Source organism: Balaenoptera physalus (genome assembly GCF_965194825.1).
Source record: "Balaenoptera physalus genome assembly, chromosome: 6".
Lineage (NCBI taxonomy): Eukaryota > Metazoa > Chordata > Mammalia > Artiodactyla > Balaenopteridae > Balaenoptera > Balaenoptera physalus.
The window spans coordinates 63,721,067-63,739,861 of record NC_138885.1 but is presented as its reverse complement, the minus strand read 5'-3'; the positions used below and the strand labels follow the sequence as shown (position 1 = coordinate 63,739,861).

The following is an 18,795-nucleotide window of genomic DNA, read 5'->3' as shown; positions in this document are numbered from 1 at the left end:
GAATTTTAGAAAATGTATACTCATGCAACCACTGCTACAATAAAATTTTAGAACAATTCCATCCCCTGAAAAAGTTCCTTGGTGCTCTTCTGCAATCAGTTCCAGCCCCTACTCCTGGCCCCAAACAACCACTTATCTGCTTTCTGCCATTATAATCTGCCACTTATCTGCTTTCTGCCAACTATAATCTGCCATTATAGTTTAGGGATTTTTAAAAATTCCATGTAAATGGAATCATACAGTATGTAGTCTTTTGTACCTGGCCTCTTTCACTTAGCGCAGTATTTTTAGATTCATTCGTGTTATTGCGTGTATCAGCAGTCCATTCCTTTTTATTGCTGAGTAGTATTCCACTGGATGAATACACCGCATTTTGTTCATGCATTTGCTTGTTGATGGAATTCTGAGTTGTTGCCAGTTTTTAACTACTACAAATTAGTCTGTTATGAACATTCATATAAAAGTCTTTATGTGGACATAAGTTTTCATTTATTTTGGTAGACACCTATTTATTTTGGGGTTGTACTGTAAGTATGCTTAACTTTTTAAAGAAGCTGTCAAACTTCTTCCAAATTTGACTATACCATTTTGCATTCCCACCAGCAAATGACTGAAGAGTGTCAGGTACTCCAGATCCTCACCAACACTTGTAACATTAATTTGTACTCTAATCAATAATGACGTTGAACACCTTTTCATGTATTGTTGGTCATTCATATACATTCTGATGAGAAGTGTGCCCTATTCAAATTTTTTGTTCACTTTGTGTTTTTTGCTTTTTTATTATTGAGTTATGAGTTCCTGATATATTCTGGATACAATAATTTCTCAATATATTTTTTGAGATATAATTTGCATACCATAAAATTCATCCTTTTAAAATGTACAATTTAGTGAGTTTTAGTATATTCACAAAATTGTGCAACCATCACCCACTATCTAATTCCAGAATATTTCCATCACCCTATTTTCTTAATTTCATTTTCAGACTACTCATTGCTAATGCACAGAAACACAACTGACTTTTTTTGTACATTTATCATATATCTTACAACCTAGCTAAACTCGTTTATGAGCTCTAATAGCTTTTTAGAGATTCCTTACAATTTTCCACAAACAAGATCATCTAATTTGCAAACAGAGGTTGTTTTCCCTCTTCCTTTCCAATCTGGATGCCTTTTATTTCTTTTTCTTGCCTAACTGCTCTTTCTAGAACCTCCAATATAGTACTTAAAAGACAGGAAGAGGGCAGACATCCTTGTCTTATTTCTTATCTTTGTGGGCAAGCTTTCTATCTTTCACTTTTAAATATGATATTAGCTATGGGGTTCTCATAGGTGCCCTTTATCAGACTTTCCCTTCTATTCCTTTTTTCAATGTTTTTTTTTTTTTTTTTTTTTTTTTTTTTACCATGAAAGGGTGTTAGATTTTGTCAAATGGCTACTGAGATGAGCATATGCTTTTTAAAAATGTATTCTATTAATATGGTAAATTAAGTTTATTGATTTTTTATTGTTGTTGAGCCAATGTGCATTCCTAGGATAAACCCATTTGGTCATGGTGTATTATCCTTTTTACTGGTAATATTTTATTAAGGCTTTTGCTTCTACGTTCATGTGAGATATGGGTTTGTAGTTTTCTTTTCTCATGATGCCTGGATTGGGTATTGGTAAAACTGGCCTCATAAAATGAGTATGGAGTGTCCCTTCTTCCTCTGTTTACTAAGTTTATATAATATTGATACAATTTCTTCCTTAAATTTTTCATAGAATTCATCATGATGTTATCTTTGTTGTTATAAAGTTGTTGATCTCATTTTTTGGCAGGATAATAATTGTAGAAGTTTAATAACTAAATCAATTTCCTTACTCAATATAGATCTATTCAAAATTTTCTATTTCTTCTTGAGTCAGTTTTAGTAATTTGCATCTTTCAAAGAATTTGTTCATTTTATCTGTTATCAAATTTGTTTGCAAATGTTATTCATAATATTCTCTTATGGTTCTGTAGGAACGTTTCCTCCTTCATTCCTGATATTGGTAATTTGTATCTTCTCTCTTTTTTTTTTTTCCATATCAATCTAGTGAGGAGTCTGCTTCCTGGTTAAAAACCTATGTGTGTTTTTTCAGGCCTAACTACACATAATTACAAAGGTTTTACTTTGCAGGCCTCATGGTGAAAACTGTCCTCCCTCCACCAGACTTGTCACACAGTCAGTGCACTGCAGTCTCTGAAGGGATTTGCAATCATGGTCTCAGGCCCCCTGGCCAGTCATGCTCTTTCACACATTTACATTCCCAGGCCTGGTGCCTTTATTCCTAGGCCTCTCTATCTGAGGCCTTGGGCAGGGGTCACTTTGACACTTCTGCCAAGGCCACCTTATGAAGGGAAAAAGCTGAAACCTTCAAGAACCTTTTCCCCACTCTGACTCAGTACCCAGGACTCTTCCACTCCTATCCCTACCCCTTCACCCCCCTCTCCACCTCAGAGTTCATGACACTGCAAGAACCTTCTGTTTGAGGCTCCCTTAACAGATTCCCACATCCGTGCTGATCCACCTGATCCTTAACCGGTATACCATTTCATTCTATGAAGGTGATGGAACGGGGAATCAGCATTTTCTCTGATTTTAGCCTCTTGATTATACTATCACAGTAAGTGATTAAAGGTTTAACTCTTTCATTTGCGGCTTCCTGCTTTAATCAGCCACTCCAGTACCTAGCAGCTCAATTCTCTCTCTCCCAGCTCAGCTGAGCTCCTGACATTTAGGTGTATCCATTTTATTGATCTTTGCAAAGAACCAGATTTTGAACTAATTGATTTTCTCTACTGTTTCTCCTTTACTATTCATTGACTTCTGCTCTGATTTTTGTAATTTCCTTTCTTTTACTTGTTTTGGGTTTAATTTACTCTTATTCTAGTTTCATAAAGTAACAATTTAGATAAATGATTTTAGACCTTTCCTCTGTTTAAATATAAGCATTTGAAGCTATATCTCTCCAAGAACTATTTTAGGGGCATTTCACAATTTTGCTATGCTGTGTTTTCATTTTCACTCAGTTTACGTGTTTTCTGATTTCCATGTGATTTCTGCTTTGATACATAAGTTATTTAGAAGTGTGCTGCTTAATTCTCACACATTTTGGGATTTATATATTTCTTTCTTTTACTGACTTCTAATTTAATTCTGTGTGGTAAGAAAATATGTTTTGTGATTTCAATTCTTTTAAATTTATTGCTACTTGCTTTATGGCTTGGCATATGGTACACTCTGGTGAATGGGCCATGTGCACTTGTAAAAAATATGCATTCCGATATTGTTTGGTGGAGTATTCTATAGATGTCAATCAAGCTGACTGATAGTATGGTTCAGGTCTCATTTATCCCTGTTGATTTTCTATCTACTTGTTATTGATTACTAAGAAAAAACACTGAAGTTTCCAGCTATAATTGCGGATTGTCTATTTCTTCTTTCAATTCTGTCAATTTCTGCTTTATGTAATTTGGGGTTTTGTTGTTTTGTGCATATATATTTACAGCTGTTATATCTTCCTGCTCTATTGAGAGAGGGCATTTATGTTCTAATGTAAGGCACAAAAACAACTTGAGACCATGGGAACTACTAATGGTAGGAAAATAGCAATACTTTTTCATCTTCTTTATGACAGGAAATCCAACAATGGATAAAAATGAACAAAGATCTACATAAATGTATTTCTCCCCCTGGGATTCACAGACTACTTCAGGATTACTTGGCCTCTCATGAAGCAGATGTTGAATCCAAAAGTGGGTCACTAAAATGAAAGAAACCGGAGGAAAAATGTATAAAAGAAGAAAAAAATGAAAGAAAAGTTTCTCATTCCTCCCTATCATTTGACTTGGACAAAATAGATGAGAGTGGCAGATTATTCTACACAAAGAAAAACTCATGAGATACTTTTTTAAAGATCAGATACTAGGGGGCTTCCCTGGTGGCACAGTGGTTGAGAATCTGCCTGCCAATGCAGGGGTCATGGGTTCGAGCCCTGGTCTGGGAAGATCCCACATGCCGTGGAGCAACTAGGCCTGTGAGCCACAATTACTGAGCCTGCGCGTCTGGAGCCTGTGCTCCGCAACAAGAGAGGCCGCGATAATGAGAGGCCCACGCACCGTGATGAAGAGTGGCCCCCACTTGCCACAACTAGAGAAAGCCCTCACATAGAAATGAAGACCCAACACAGCCATAAATAAATAAATTAATTAATTAAAAAAAAAAAGAAAACCCTAATGACTTTAAAAAAAAAAAAAAGATCAGATACTAAATGATTTTCCCAGTCATTTTCATTTCCTAATTATTTTCAAAAGAAGCATTATGTAACAAGTAGGTCATAGTAAAGAAAACCAAATGGCTCTGCATAAGGAAAATGCTCAACCTTAGGAAAAATGTAAATTGAAACAACCTTAAAAAAAAAAAATCTACATTGAGATATTTTACCTAGACCAAAGATCTAGAGGCAAAGATTAAATAATATGATAATACACTAAGTAGACACAAGGAAAAGGGAAACTTTCACACATCACTGGTGTTAACATAATTGGTACAACTTCAATGAAAGGTACTCTGGCAATAACCATCAAAACTACAAAAGTATGCAAATGCTGAAACAGCAAATCACTTCTAAGGATTTTTTGTGTGTGTGTGTGCATAAATTTTTTTTTTTTTTGGAGTATAATTGCTTTACAAAGCTGTGGTAGTTTCTGCTGTACAATGACGTGAATCAGCTATATGTATACATACATCCCCTCCCTCTTGGACTTCCCTCCCATCGCCCCCCCATCCCACCCACCTAGGTCATCACAGAGCACCGAGCTGAGCTCCCTGTGCTATACAGCAGCTTCCCAATGTGGTACATATATACAATGGAATATTACTCAGCTACTTCTAAGAATTTATCCTACAAATACAATCAAAAACATGCAAAATAACTTGTGCATACTATTATTCATTGCAGTATCATTTGTAAATAGCAACGGACTAGAAATAACCCAAATGTTTATTAATAGGGGACTAATTAAATACATCCTGTACATCATACATGAAATATTCTGAAACTGTAAGACAAAATGAGGAAGGTCTTCATGTATTGAATATGAAATGATCTCCAAGATACACTCTTAAGGGAAAAAAAATGCAAGCTGAAGAACAATGTATAAAAAGAGGACTAAAAGAAAAAAAAATACACCCTCCCCACACACACATATTTCTGGTATATGCATAAAATGTCTCTGGAATAATACAGAGGAAACTGATAGCAACTGGGCAGCAATCAAGTGGCTAGTGAAAGGGGTAAAACAGAGATTTTTTTCCATAGAATATCTTCTTGTACCTTTTGAATTTTAAAAAATGTGAATACATCACCTGTTCAAAAAATAAGTACTTTTTTTCCTATAAATTATTGCAGTGGTATATTTACACTATTTAAAAACTAGAAGTATAAAAAGATACTGTTTTTAAAAAAGTCTCTCCACCATTCTTTTTTCCCTTCTATCCAAATCTCAAACTCACTAACCTAACTCCTCGGTAAGAACTGACCATAATTCTTAACGTATTTTTCCAGAGTATCACACATACACACACACAAGCAAATATGAGTACCATTATTTTTCCTCTATTTTCATTTAATATAAGCACACCTTGCCTTGGGATACTTAATATATTTTTGAGAATTTTCCATATTGGCACATAGAAAACTTTCTATTCTTTTTTCTTCTGCAGAGTATGCCATTGTATGAATAAACCACAATTTATTTAACCAGGTTTTCATTGATGGACACTTGAGATGTTTGCAATTTTGTCTGCTATTCTTGTATGTCTATTCGACTATCAACAAATCAACCACTATATTATTATACTTTAAGAAATGTCTATAGAGTATTCATATTGAGATCAAACAGAGTATAATATGCAATAAGATAGTGGCTTTTACAGACTTAAAACTAGAAGAAAATAACACGTACTCCTCAAAAACTGATTTGTGTACTAAGCAGCAGCATAGCTCAGATGTTAATAGTACAGATTTGGCATCCAGACTAAATGTGTTTGAATTCTGGCAGCTTTACTTATTAGCTGTGAATCTTGAGCAAGTTATTCATCTCTCTGTGCCTGTTTTCTTGTCTGTAAAGTGAAGATTATAACAGCTACCTCATAGTTTTGTGAAGCTTAAATGAATTTAAATGCAAAGCACTTAAAACAATGCTTAGCATGTAGTCAGTGTACAATAAATGCTAGCTATCATTATTATTCGAAGAGAAACTACTTTTGACAGATAGAAGAAAGACAAAAGAATTAAAGGAGATATATTAGAGCAGTGGTTTTTCAACTTTGAAGGGTGGGTGGATAATCCACCTATAATAATCTGATAACTATTTTCTTCCAAGAAAAATACACATACACAAACAGTTTACAAACAATGCTATGGAATTCAAAAACTACCTCCAGTCCCTCTGTTAATAATTCCAGAATTAGAGTATAAATAAGAGAAGATGCAATTAAGTTGGAGCAAAGATAAAGAGAACCACATGCGTTACTATAATCAGCCCTAATATGGTACTAGAAATAGTGTTAGACTAAGATATTTAACTAAATAAGGAAAGTCTAATAGATTTGTGTGGAGAGCAGGCTTCTGTGTCAGAACATGTATCAGGTACCATTCTTGATGATGTCCCATGGATAACAAAATGTTTGTTTAAAAAGTGTATTATTAAACTCAAGAGCGCCCTGGCTATTAGAAATAATCACTGAATTCATTAGCAAGGTGGCTAAATATAGAAGATTAACGTTCAAAAATTCCAACTGGATTTCTCCATTTTAGCAACATATTGGAAAATGTAATTTTAAATGATTCCATTTACAATAAAACAAACAAACAGACATACACAGGAAACTTTAAAAGCATTCTTTTTGGGATAGGGCACAAAAAAGGATACTGCCTATTACTTTCACTGCTCAAAATAGTACTGGACATGCATTAAGACAACAATAGAGAAATAAAGATTTGAAAGGAAGAGATGATACTGTCATTATTTTCAGATGATATGATACACAGAATACCTAAAAGAATCAACAGGCCAACTACTAGAATTAATAGAGAGTTCAGCAAGTGCCCAGTCACAAGAACATACAAAAATCAATAGTATTATTTTATACCACCAAGGAGTAATCAGAGCATGTTACAGAAAACAAGATATCATTTAAATAGAAACTAAAACCATAAAGCCTCTAGATTAGCTTTATAAAAAATACCAGACTTTAAGATGACAATTTTAAAATTCTATGAAAATATTAAAAGAAGACTTGAATAAATGGACATTAAAAACTATGTTCAATGCCTTAAAACGATAATTCAAAGAGAGTCTCATCTCTTTGAGAAGAGAATCTTCACTATGAAGAAATAAGAAAGAATTATCTCGAGCTACATGATTAGGTCTAAATGATATAATATTTAGCACGAAAAAAGTAAGAAAGATACAAGATTTACAGCACAATACCAGTTATACAAATTAAACAAACACAAAATAACACTATATGCAGTTTATATTGACATACACATTACTTCTGAGAAGTAAGGGATAAGATATCGTGTGGGGAACAAAGGGAGAATAATATTAGAGGCACTATACTTAGTACGCCAAAGCTGAGGAGTGTGATCAACTGAATTGCGTACATACGCACCTCCATCTTTCCTCTCAAAATTGAAAATTTCAGTTTAAGAAGTGAACAAGGGGAACAATATAAATACTATCAGATGAATGTGGTAAATTCTACCTCTAACTGACCTACTAGCTTAGATGTGTCTTCATCCTTCAGTCTCCTCACTGTAAAGTGAAAACCTAGTTTATAAGCTAGTTAAGAAACAGCCAGCCATTATAAACTGCTTTGTAAATATGTCTGAACAAATACATGTTTAGTCCTTTCTCCCCCAGATGAAACAAAGGGCTATGAATGAACGATTCCTGAGTTAACTTCAAGAAATAAAGAAGAAAACATTAAGGGAAAACTGCTGAGTGAGTAGATTTGCAATTAGAATCAAAGGGAGCAAAGGAATAAATTTTAATAAAACATTTTTTGGATAAAAGTATGAGATATGAATGGGTGAAACAAAATACTCCAAATGAAAGAAAGTGACATAAAGGAAAAAAATGTCAAATCCACAAAAGTTAAAAGTAGGCATAATATTATACCCATCTATATCACACTACCATGATTAATAGAAACAAAAAAGCCAAAATGAATAAAGTAGAAGAGCAAGCAAATATCTAACTGTATATTTATATTTCTATATTATATATTCATGTATTTCTATAATTACATACATTTTTAAGTATTACATATATACTTAAAAGCAAAAAAAGATTACACAGATGACAGAACTCTAAACAGAAAGAGCAAATTTCTATCTAAAGTTGTAATCTTACTTTTCTCACTTCAGGTGAATATATCCACTTAACTCAAATAATCCAACCAACCCCTCAAATTGAATATATGCAAAATACTTTCATCTCGGCCCACACAAAACTGCTCCATATTCCTCCTCCATCAACTGTACCATAACAGTTCAAATCTCCCAGGCTCAAAACCCAAGTACAGTATGCTTCTTTCTTCTCCCTTGACTCCTACATGTTCAACTAGCTGTCAAATCCTTACTATTTCATCTCCGAGATCTTTAATTGCTCCCTATCCTCTTCTATTTCTAATATTTCCTTTCCCAACTGGCTTTTCTGTTCCTAGTCCCTCCAATCCTCACAGCTCACAAAATGTCTTATATTAGAATGAGGTTTCATGCTGAAATAAAATTTGAATCATGTCACATTTTTGTCCAAAAATCTTTCAGTGGTCCAAATTCCTTTCATGTGAAATTCAAGATCCACCACAATTTCCCCTTAACCTGTCTTTCTGACACTATGTCACACCATTCCTTTTCATGCCTCCTAATAGATAAATTTCTTCCTTGGTCTAAGTATATTCCCAGTGCTCTACTATAGGCATCACTGTACACCCAAGCCCCAGACTAATTTTCAGTGCTCAATACTAGAGCTTCTGCTTCCAGGTACTTCTCAGTTTATGGGAGAAAAATACCCTCCAATAAAAACAAATGACAAAATAAACCAAGAATACAAGAACACAAAGGTAACAAGAACACAAAGAACCACAGCCTTTGGCTTTTAAATGTGAAGAAAGCAAAGCTGATGAAGGAAGTAGCAGATTTTGTTTGGTTAACCTTCTCTATGCTTGAGGATGTTCACATGCCAGAAGGAAACATGCTTTTAAGTTCAAATTTAAAAATAAATAACTATGAAAGAAAATATCTAATGGATGAATATTTTTAATTTGTTCAATATCTTAGAATTCTAAATAGAATGTTTTGGGGACAAATGTGCAGAGTTTATCTTGAATCACTTGATAAAAACCAAGGAATCCAAACTATTTAATGCAATGGTCAATTATTTAAGAGAGAAGGAACAATCAACAGCTTAATTCTGATATACCGCATGCAGGCTTCAAAGACCATAAATATGATAAGTGACTTAATTCTCACATCAAATTCCCTGGAAATGAATGGCAGATAATGTCAGGGACATAATCCTATAAACACAGTTTGGTTTACTTACCTTCTGGTTTCCTACTCTGTCACTTTCTTGCCTACTCACACTGACCCACAGTTTTACAAAATGATTAAACCAGTGATAATTCATTCATCCAAGTTTTAATTGGCTACAAATTGAATATTTTGCAATTCTAAAATTACATAAATTCCATCAGATATTCAAACAACCAGCTTGCTGGCCAACATAACATGACATCCTTTAAAAAGGATATTAAAAGCCAATGATGATTAGTGATAAATATATTAATATGAATACTATCTTCTGTTCAAGTACTGGGCATTTATTACCACAGATCTAATCCAAAACTCCTCTAATGTCAAATATTAGTAATATTACTATAAAAATGGGTAGATGCTAACAAATACAAAAGTAACAATAATAGTAAATAATCTAAATATTTATTCCTTTGAGTTAGACTAACATATACTTGTATGACAGTTCTGGATATATAATAGATATAAGTTATTATATGTCAGTATATTTTTTAAAATTAGATAATTGTTTGAAAAAAAAAAAAGGCTCCCTACTCTCTACCACAAATTATACCTGGCAGCTAGGTAAATCTTCCCCAAAAAGGTGGTGCTGAAGAAGGCTGGTGATTCTGAGGAAAGGTAAGCAGAAGTCCTGTAAGTATTTTTCCGTGGATTCAGGAGACCAAGCAACAGGGCTAATCTAAAGTTAAAAAAGAAAATCAGAACAATTCGTTCTATAATAGACATAACAAACAGCAATATTCATAATGGCAAGAAAATCTAAATTTTTAAATAACCATTACATCTGGTCATAGAGAACATACCGTTGCACACTCCTGCGTTCCTTCTTCATGGTATAACTTTCCTTTAGATAGTTCCCTTATCACAAAGCTCAATAACACTTCATAAGACTTCTCTGCATCACATGTATTCTGGAAAAAATTAAAAATAAATTCCATTAGTCACTGAAAATTACAAAACCATTTACATTGGAAAGAATACCTTTTAATGAGTAGAGTATAATCATGATTACATTACTTTCCAAGCATGTAAACTTCACTTGCTCAAAATCTGTGTACAACAGTACACCTCTGGATTCACAATGAATTTGGATAGGTGATTAAAGCTATTCCAATACTTCTTTAAAACACAGCATATAAGTTATATAATATATGTGTAAATGAACATATCTATATCCTATCTTTTGTCCCAGTAATTCTCACTCCTGGAAATTCTTCCTAAGGAAATAATCTAAAGAGAAAAGAAGAACTTTACGCCCATGACATTCACTGAAGCATTATAATAGTGAAAAATTAGAAATGACCAACAGAAGTGAAGCAGTTATTGGACTTCTCTGGTTAAGAGTCCACCTGCCAATGCAGGGGACATGGGTTCAAGCCCTGGTCTGGGAAGATCCCACATGCCATGGAGCAACTAAGCCCGTGCACCACAACTACTGAGTCTGCGCTCTAGAGCCCACAAGCCACAACTACTGAAGCCCACGAGCCTAGAGGCCGTGCTCCGCAACAAGAGAAGCCACTGTGATGAGAAGCCCGCTCACTGCAACAAAGAGTAGCCCCCGCTCACCGCAACTAGAGAGAGCCCACGCACAGCAACGAAGACCCAACGCAGCCAAAAATAAATAAATAAATAAATAGATTTATTTTTTTAAAAAAGGTGAAGCAGTTACCTAAATTATGCAATATCAGAATATTTTATAGGCAGTAAATATGACAAATTTGAGCTACAGAAAAAAATGTTTATAGGGTGGTGTGCAAAAAACAGAAGTATATATACACTCGTTACAGTGATAAAATCATACATGCATGAAATATAACATGGACCCCCAATTTTTTTCTTTTACAGTTTTACTCAAATTCCTTGAATAGAATTTGTTAAAATAACTTAATGTAAAAATAAATAGGACCATATGTTTATTACAGAATTACAGATAACATTAAATAACAATCTACAAATTAATTAAGCTTAATGACTATACTTTTTATAAGAAAGAAAAAAATGGCTATTTATAAATTTAAATTTATTTCAGTAAGGTTTTTGCACATAAAGAAATGCACTTTTTATATTCACTGAGATATTAAAAGTTGTTGCAAATTACAGTAAAGTATAAACAATCTTAACGTAATGTTTGTTGTGATGTTTATTCATTAACTATATTTTTAATTTTTAAATTTTTTAATACTTTAGTTAGTTAGTTAGTTAGTTAGTTAGTTAGTTGGTTAGTTAGTTATGGCTGCATTGGGTCCTCGTTGCCGCGCGCAGGCTTTCTCTAGTTGCGGCGAGTGGGGGCTACCCTTCGTTGCGGTGCGCGGGCTTCTCATCACGGTGGCTTCTCTTGTTGCGGAGCATGGGCTCTAGGTGCGCGGGCTTCAGTAGTTGTGGCTCGCGGGCTCAGTAGTTGTGGCTTGCGGGCTCTAGAGCACAAGCACAGTAGTTGTGGCACACGGGCTTAGTTGCTCCGCGGCATGTGGGATCTTCCCGGACCAGGGCTCAAACCCATGTCCCCTGCACTGGCAGGAGGATTCTTAACCACTGCATCACCAGGGAAGTCCCTAACTATATTTTTTAAATAGTAAAATATAAGCACTGAGTAAACACTATGGGATATAAGTTTATCCTGAATTTTTAAGGCACTAATAGTCAGGACCACAGAATTTGTTGTTTGATGATACTTTCTTTCTCACATGTTATTGTGCTCTCTTCAACTAGACTGTAAATTCCAAAATGTCAGGAACTATGCTTTATATTTTCTAAGTCTCCCTTTGCATAACAAAACTCTGAGCAGTAATACCTGGTGGTTAATTGATGGAATTTATTTTGGTAATGGAGTTTTTGACCTTGGAACTTGCCTGGATGTCTCTCTTTTAATAATCAATTCTTTGCATTATCTTTAAATTACTCCTCTGCTTTCTGCCATATCATGCAGCCATGTAGTGTTATCATGTCCTGATAAACTATAAAAAGTCCCTGACTCAGCAACTGCTATCCTTATATCATGTGACCCACCCCACCCCTGCCTAATTAATCAACAGGATGATCACTTGCCAAATATGATGACTTGCAGGTTACATATAATTTACAAGAATCAATATCCCACTGAATATCAAAACAGCAACATGTTATGTTTTTAGAATTGATTTAATCAGAGTAGTTCTTGAATAGGCAATTCAAAAGAAAATATTACCACAATTTTGCTGCTTATTAATCAATGTGACATATTTAAAGTTGTGAAAATATACAAGACAGCCTAAAAGCCTAATTCAACATACTCTTTTGAGTAAAAGATTTATAGAGCATAACAACAGAAAAGTATTTCAAGTATAATACTTTCCAAATTATGGGGAAAATATCCTCCAATAAGAAACAAATGATACTCAGATCACCCAAGCAAGTTATTGAACAATAATTATTTTTTAAATTATTGTTATCAGATACATTTTAAGTATTTTTTTTTTACTTAAAGGAGGTACTATATCAGATCAGAAAGTCAAATATAATGTAGTAGTCACTGTTTTGTATTGAGAACTCTTCCCACTAGAAGAGTATTAGATAAGAAAATAATTTTATTTCATACATAAGAAGTCTTAGGAAACCATATTTTATATAAGCAATATTTAAATAAAGCGAAGAGTAGGCTCCTTGGTAAAGCTAAGAAGATAACCTTTAAGAAGTAAAGCTTTTCTTTTTTTTTTTTAAATAAATAAAGCTTAAGAAGAGGATTTCTGAGACCATGGATGAACGATCCATGATCATGATCAGAAGAATCCTGTGGGAGAAGTGGCAGAAGTATGTGAGTTAAATAAAGAAAAGAATTAAGAGTTGAGAGATGCAACAGACGCTGTGTTGGGTAGATGCTTTGTCTAAATTATAGTGCTTCTAGGGACTTCTCTGGTGGCACAGTGGTTAAGAATCCACCTGCCAATGCAGGGGACACGGGTTCGAGCCCTGGTCCGGGAAGATCCCACATGCCGCGGAGCAGCTAAGCCCACGTGCCACAACTACTGAGCCTGCGCTCTAGAGCCCACAAGCCATAACTACTGAGCCCATGTGCCACAACTACTGAAGCCCGCGCACCTAGAGCCCGTGCTCCGCAGCAAGAGAAGCCACCGCAATGAGAAGCCCGCACACTGCAATGAAGAGTAGTCCCCACTCACCACAACTAGAGAAAGCCCGCATGCAGCAACGAAGACCCAACACAGCCAAAAATAAATAAATAAATAAATAAATTTATTTTAAAAAAGAAAAAATTATAGTGCTTCTTAAACTTTTTGGGGTGACAGGCCCTTTGAGTATATGCTGGATGCTATGGTCCTACTCCCCAAAACAAAACAAAGGGAAAGGACCCCAGATTAAGAAATCCTGGTATAAAAACTCTTAACAGAAATTCCACTAACCGAAAGATCACAGTTTATACTAACTATAATGATGATTTTTCCAAACAACTAAACCTCATTATCAAATTAACTCTAAAATCCCTTTGAAAAATACACAGTACCTATGTATTTTATTTTGCCAGATTAGATCTGTTTTCATTGGAATTATCATACCTGAGGATAAGCAATTATAAGGATGAAATGAATGAGACTCAATGAAGAAAGAAAAAAAGGAAGGGAGTGAGAGGAGGGAAGAACTAAAGGAAGGAAGAACTAAAGGAAGAAGGAAATTTTTTAAAGGAGGAAAGAATGATACAGAATAATTACAGAAATCACAGTGATATTTCACTGTACATAAATATTATTTTTGCTATTATTTATAATCCTATATACCTAAATGTTTAGATTTATGGTAGAAAAAGCTAATAATGTGGCAAACCAACCTACAGAATATCATAATTTTTTGTTTTCATTCACTGAAGCAATTTATATGGCTATAAATTTCTAATTTATGTTCTGATAAGAATCTGCCTTATATTAAATGTTTTATTAAGTATTTTAAAAAATAGCTAACAATGATCAAATTGAGAAAGAAAATTGACAGAAGTTACCTAAATTACTTCATGTTCCTTCCATCATAGATTTACAATTGTCTAATTTTCTGTCAGTAGGTCTCATTTTAGTGAACAATCAGATGAATAGATTTAGACCCAAACTATATCAGAAAATGTTTTAAATGTGTACTTTTTCATGGTTAGACAACTTACTAAAGAAACATTTAAACAATGACACAGCATAGAAACCTGTTATACCTGATTTGAATACAAACAATCCCAATATCAGATTAGAGTGCACTCAGAGAGACTGAAAGAATATTTAGAAAAAAGAAAGATAATTGCAGAAGGCAAAATTATCCAAAAAACAACTAGAAACAAGGAGGAAAAAATCACTGAAGGAAAAGACAGAAACTCATTTTGTTATTTCCAATAACAGAATTTTAGAAATAGAGGGGCCCTTATAAATCATATGTTCTTAATTTCTCATTTACCTATGACAAGGCTGAGGTTCAGAGAGTTTTTATGTCTTGAACAAAAAAGTAATATCTTTATTTAGTGGCAGGAGCTTGGCCTAGTACTCAGGTTCAATGGCCAACAACCAGTATCCCTAAATTAAGATATAACAAACTTCATAATGATACTACATTAAATTTCTGTACACATAATCATGATTTGGGACTAAACTAGTGATAAAAGTGAAGGTTATATTGAATACATTTCATGTATCAATATCTACAATTGGTTTTCTCTCCTTTAATACAAGTAGATGTGATTTTAACAGAAACTTTTCAATGAGGTTTAAAACTTCTTTAAGAGTCTATAGGGTTTCCCTGGTGGCGCAGTGGTTGGGAATCTGCCTGCCAACGCAGGGGACACGGGTTCGAGCCCTGGTCTGGGAAGATCCCACATGCCGCGGAGCAACTGGGCCTGTGAGCCACAATTACTGAGCCTGCGCGTCTGGAGCCTGTGCTCCGCAACAAGAGAGGCCGCGATGATGAGAGGCCCGCGCACCGCGATGAAGAGTGGTCCCCACTTGCCGCAACTAGAGAAAGCCCTCGCACAGAAACGAAGACTCAACACAGTCATAAATAAATAAATAAATAAATTAATTAATTAATTAATTAAAAAAACATGAATTTCTTAAAAAAAAAAAGTCTATAAACCAAAGAAAAGGTTCAATTTACACTATACTTATTATTTTTTCCTACCAACTTCCCCAAATAAACAGGGAAGTAATCTTCTTATTTCACCTATCTCTACGCCAAACTACTCACTCAGTTCTTTGGTTCCATAGTATCCCAACTGTTTTCAAGCCACTGAAAATACTTACATTTAACTAAACTTGCACAATTTTTCTAAATTGTTCATATAATTTTAACTGAAAGAGAATGCCTTTAAATTTACTAAGAATTTATACATCTATATATTTTTAAACATGGGAAAAAAGTAGTTTTTAAAGAGGTATAACTAAGAAAAGGCCAGGATTTTTACATCTAGAAGTGGTGAGTCAAAAGCGATCTTTGGATTGTGATTGGGGATGAGGCAAGGAGAAGAAAAGATGACAGATAAGTAAAACAAGCAAGTCTACATACATTTTATTACTTGCTAACTGTGTTGATACAATTTTTATAACTTCTCTAAGTTTAAGGTTTGCAGCAAAAACAAAACTGTCCAGATACAAAGGGGAAAAGGCCAACGTTTAGAGACACAGAAGACCTCATTGTGCAAGGAAAACATTTTCAACGTTTATAGCCTGAAGGTGCTCCATTTCCAATTAAAATACTGTTAATAACTCATTTTGTGGACTTCCCTGGTGGTGCAGTGGCTACGAATCTGCCTGCCAATGCAGGGGACACAGGTTCGAGCCCTGGTCCAGGAATATCCCACATGCCTCGGAGCAACTAAGCCCGTGCGCCATAACTACTGAGCCTGCGCTCTAGAGCCTGAGATCCACAACTACTGAGCCCGAGTGCCACAACTACTGAAGCCTGTGCACCTAGAGCCTGTGTTCCACAACAAGAGAAGCCATTGCAGTGAGAAGCCCACACACCACAACAAAGAGTAGCCCCCGCTCGCTGCAACGAAGACCCAATGCGGCCAAAAATAAATAAATCTATTTTAAAAATTATTAAAAATAACTCGTTTTGCCTTTCAAACATCTAATCTCATTCATTCATATCACCAACTTAAATAAATTCACCTAACTACTAAATAACAAATTCAGACAAGACACTAACCTTTTTGAGAGCTCCCGTGTGTTTCCAGGCTGACCTATCTTCCTCACTGCATTTAACTGAAAGTGCCACAAGACCTTGCGTGTACAATAGGGTAAAAAGCACCTTCACAATGCAGGTGAAATGGTCTACGAGAGAAAGAGAAGATCATTATTTCTTTGGAATCTAGACATTTTGTACTCAAGATAATTTCACAAATACATGACTTTCCTTGCATGTGTAACTGGTTTTTGTTCAATATTTAAGTAATAAAATAACAATGTGATATTTGCTACCCAACAGATCTGAAATTATGAAATCAAATCTCCTTTATTCATCTACACAATATGCCAATAAGAGGCTTTTAGCAGAATGAGAAGTGTGCTCTGTTTCAACCTCAGAATAACTGTGTACCCTTGGCAAATCCCCTTACTGGGCATCATGTGCTTAATAACAATGTCTGGGAGTCTGAGTGTTTAAAACCAACACTTTATCTGCTTCTAATTTGATATATATCTTATAAAAATTAATACAATACAATATAGAACTTCTAAAGTAAAAACAAAAAATCCCAATATTTTAAGTACTCTAATTGAATTTTAAAACTCAATGAAAATTGTAACGGTGCAAAAACAGTAGTAACAATATGTAAAATGCCTTGCACATATTAGGTACTTAATAAATGGTAGCTTAGTCATCATAATTAATGTTTATATACAGCTAATAACTTAGAAAATTTCTTCAAATGTCTCCTTTCAATTCTCATTAACAGTCTCAGTTGGACAATTGAGCTTCAAAAGATGTGCCTGTGACAACAAAGCTAATAAGCACCCACATCTGAACTTGAATCCATACAGATCATTCAGTTATCCCTTGTATTATATTATGCTACTCCCCTAGTAAATAGTTACCACCACTTAATCAGTTGCTAAATTCAGAAACTTGTAGACATCCTTGATACTTTCCTGTCTCTTTCTCCCCACATTAAAACAATCACCAAATCCTGTCAATTCTTTTTAAATATCGTTCAAGTCAGTTCCAACACCCCAGACCATGCTTCCATCGTTTCTTGCCTAGACCTATAAATTCCAGCCTAAATAGTTGTGTTGGGGGTTCCCAAGACCACTTCCGGATTTGATGATTCACTAGGAAGACTCACAAACTCAGCATATAGTCCTATGATTTATTACAGCAAAAAAAAAAAATATATATATAAAGTAAAATAGCAAAAGGAAAAGGCATATTGGGTTAAGTCCAGAGGAAACTTTCAAGAGTCCTCTCCCTGCAGAGTCACACAGGATGTGCTTAATTCCCCCAGCAATGTGTTGTGACAGTACATGTGAAATATATACCAGGGAAGCTCATTAAGGAACTCTTCCCAAGATTTTTACTGGGAGCAGGTCACATAGGTACCCACTGCGTAGCACATACCAAAGTTCTAGATTCCCAGGAAGAAAGCAGGTATGTTCAGCATAAACCACATTGTTTGTACAGTTTAGGCACAGAGAGCCAGTCTTATCAGTGGGATGGTGGAAACTCTCCCAAAATCGAAGTTCCCAGATACCAGTCAAGGGCCAACCTTGGAAGCAGGCCTTTCAAAGGATAGCACTCAGGCCTTCTTTATTAACTCTTTTCTGCACAGTGGTTTATCAGCATTACCTGCCCCCTGCAATCTTTTTTGTCAGTTTATTACAGCAAGACTGATCTTTTGAAAAGAAGTATTTGGCATCCTTCTACTGGGTCTCTGTTCAAGTGGAATTACTCCCTCCTTGTAACCTGGCTAACTCTTAAATTTGTCAGATGACACCTTAAAAATCATGCCCTAAGGAAAATCTTGCCTAATTTTAAATTTGTGTGTGTTTCTCTGTGTGTGTGTGTATGTGTGTGGTGTGCCTGTGCACACATGCATACACATGCACATGCTTTCTCTTACCAATGTTTATGGGGTTGGGGTGGGAACTTGATATAAGCTGAGCCCGTCAGAGTACCTATCTGGGATTTCTCTAACTGCAGG

At 34.9% G+C, this 18,795-nt stretch overlaps 1 protein-coding gene across 6 annotated transcripts in view; it reads right to left on the bottom strand.

Moving 5' to 3' along the window:
* Positions 1-18,795, bottom strand: part of UBR3 (ubiquitin protein ligase E3 component n-recognin 3) — a 222,489-nt gene that overhangs the window by 10,375 nt on the left and 193,319 nt on the right. For all 6 annotated transcript variants that reach the window (XM_082465326.1, XM_082465322.1, XM_082465321.1 and 3 more), the window contains 3 exons: positions 16,806-16,930; positions 10,442-10,549; positions 10,192-10,317 (listed from right to left, as the gene is read on the bottom strand). In XM_082465326.1, coding sequence (XP_082321452.1) covers positions 10,192-10,317; positions 10,442-10,549; positions 16,806-16,930 — 359 coding nt within the window. The remainder of the gene's footprint in view (positions 1-10,191; positions 10,318-10,441; positions 10,550-16,805; positions 16,931-18,795) is intronic.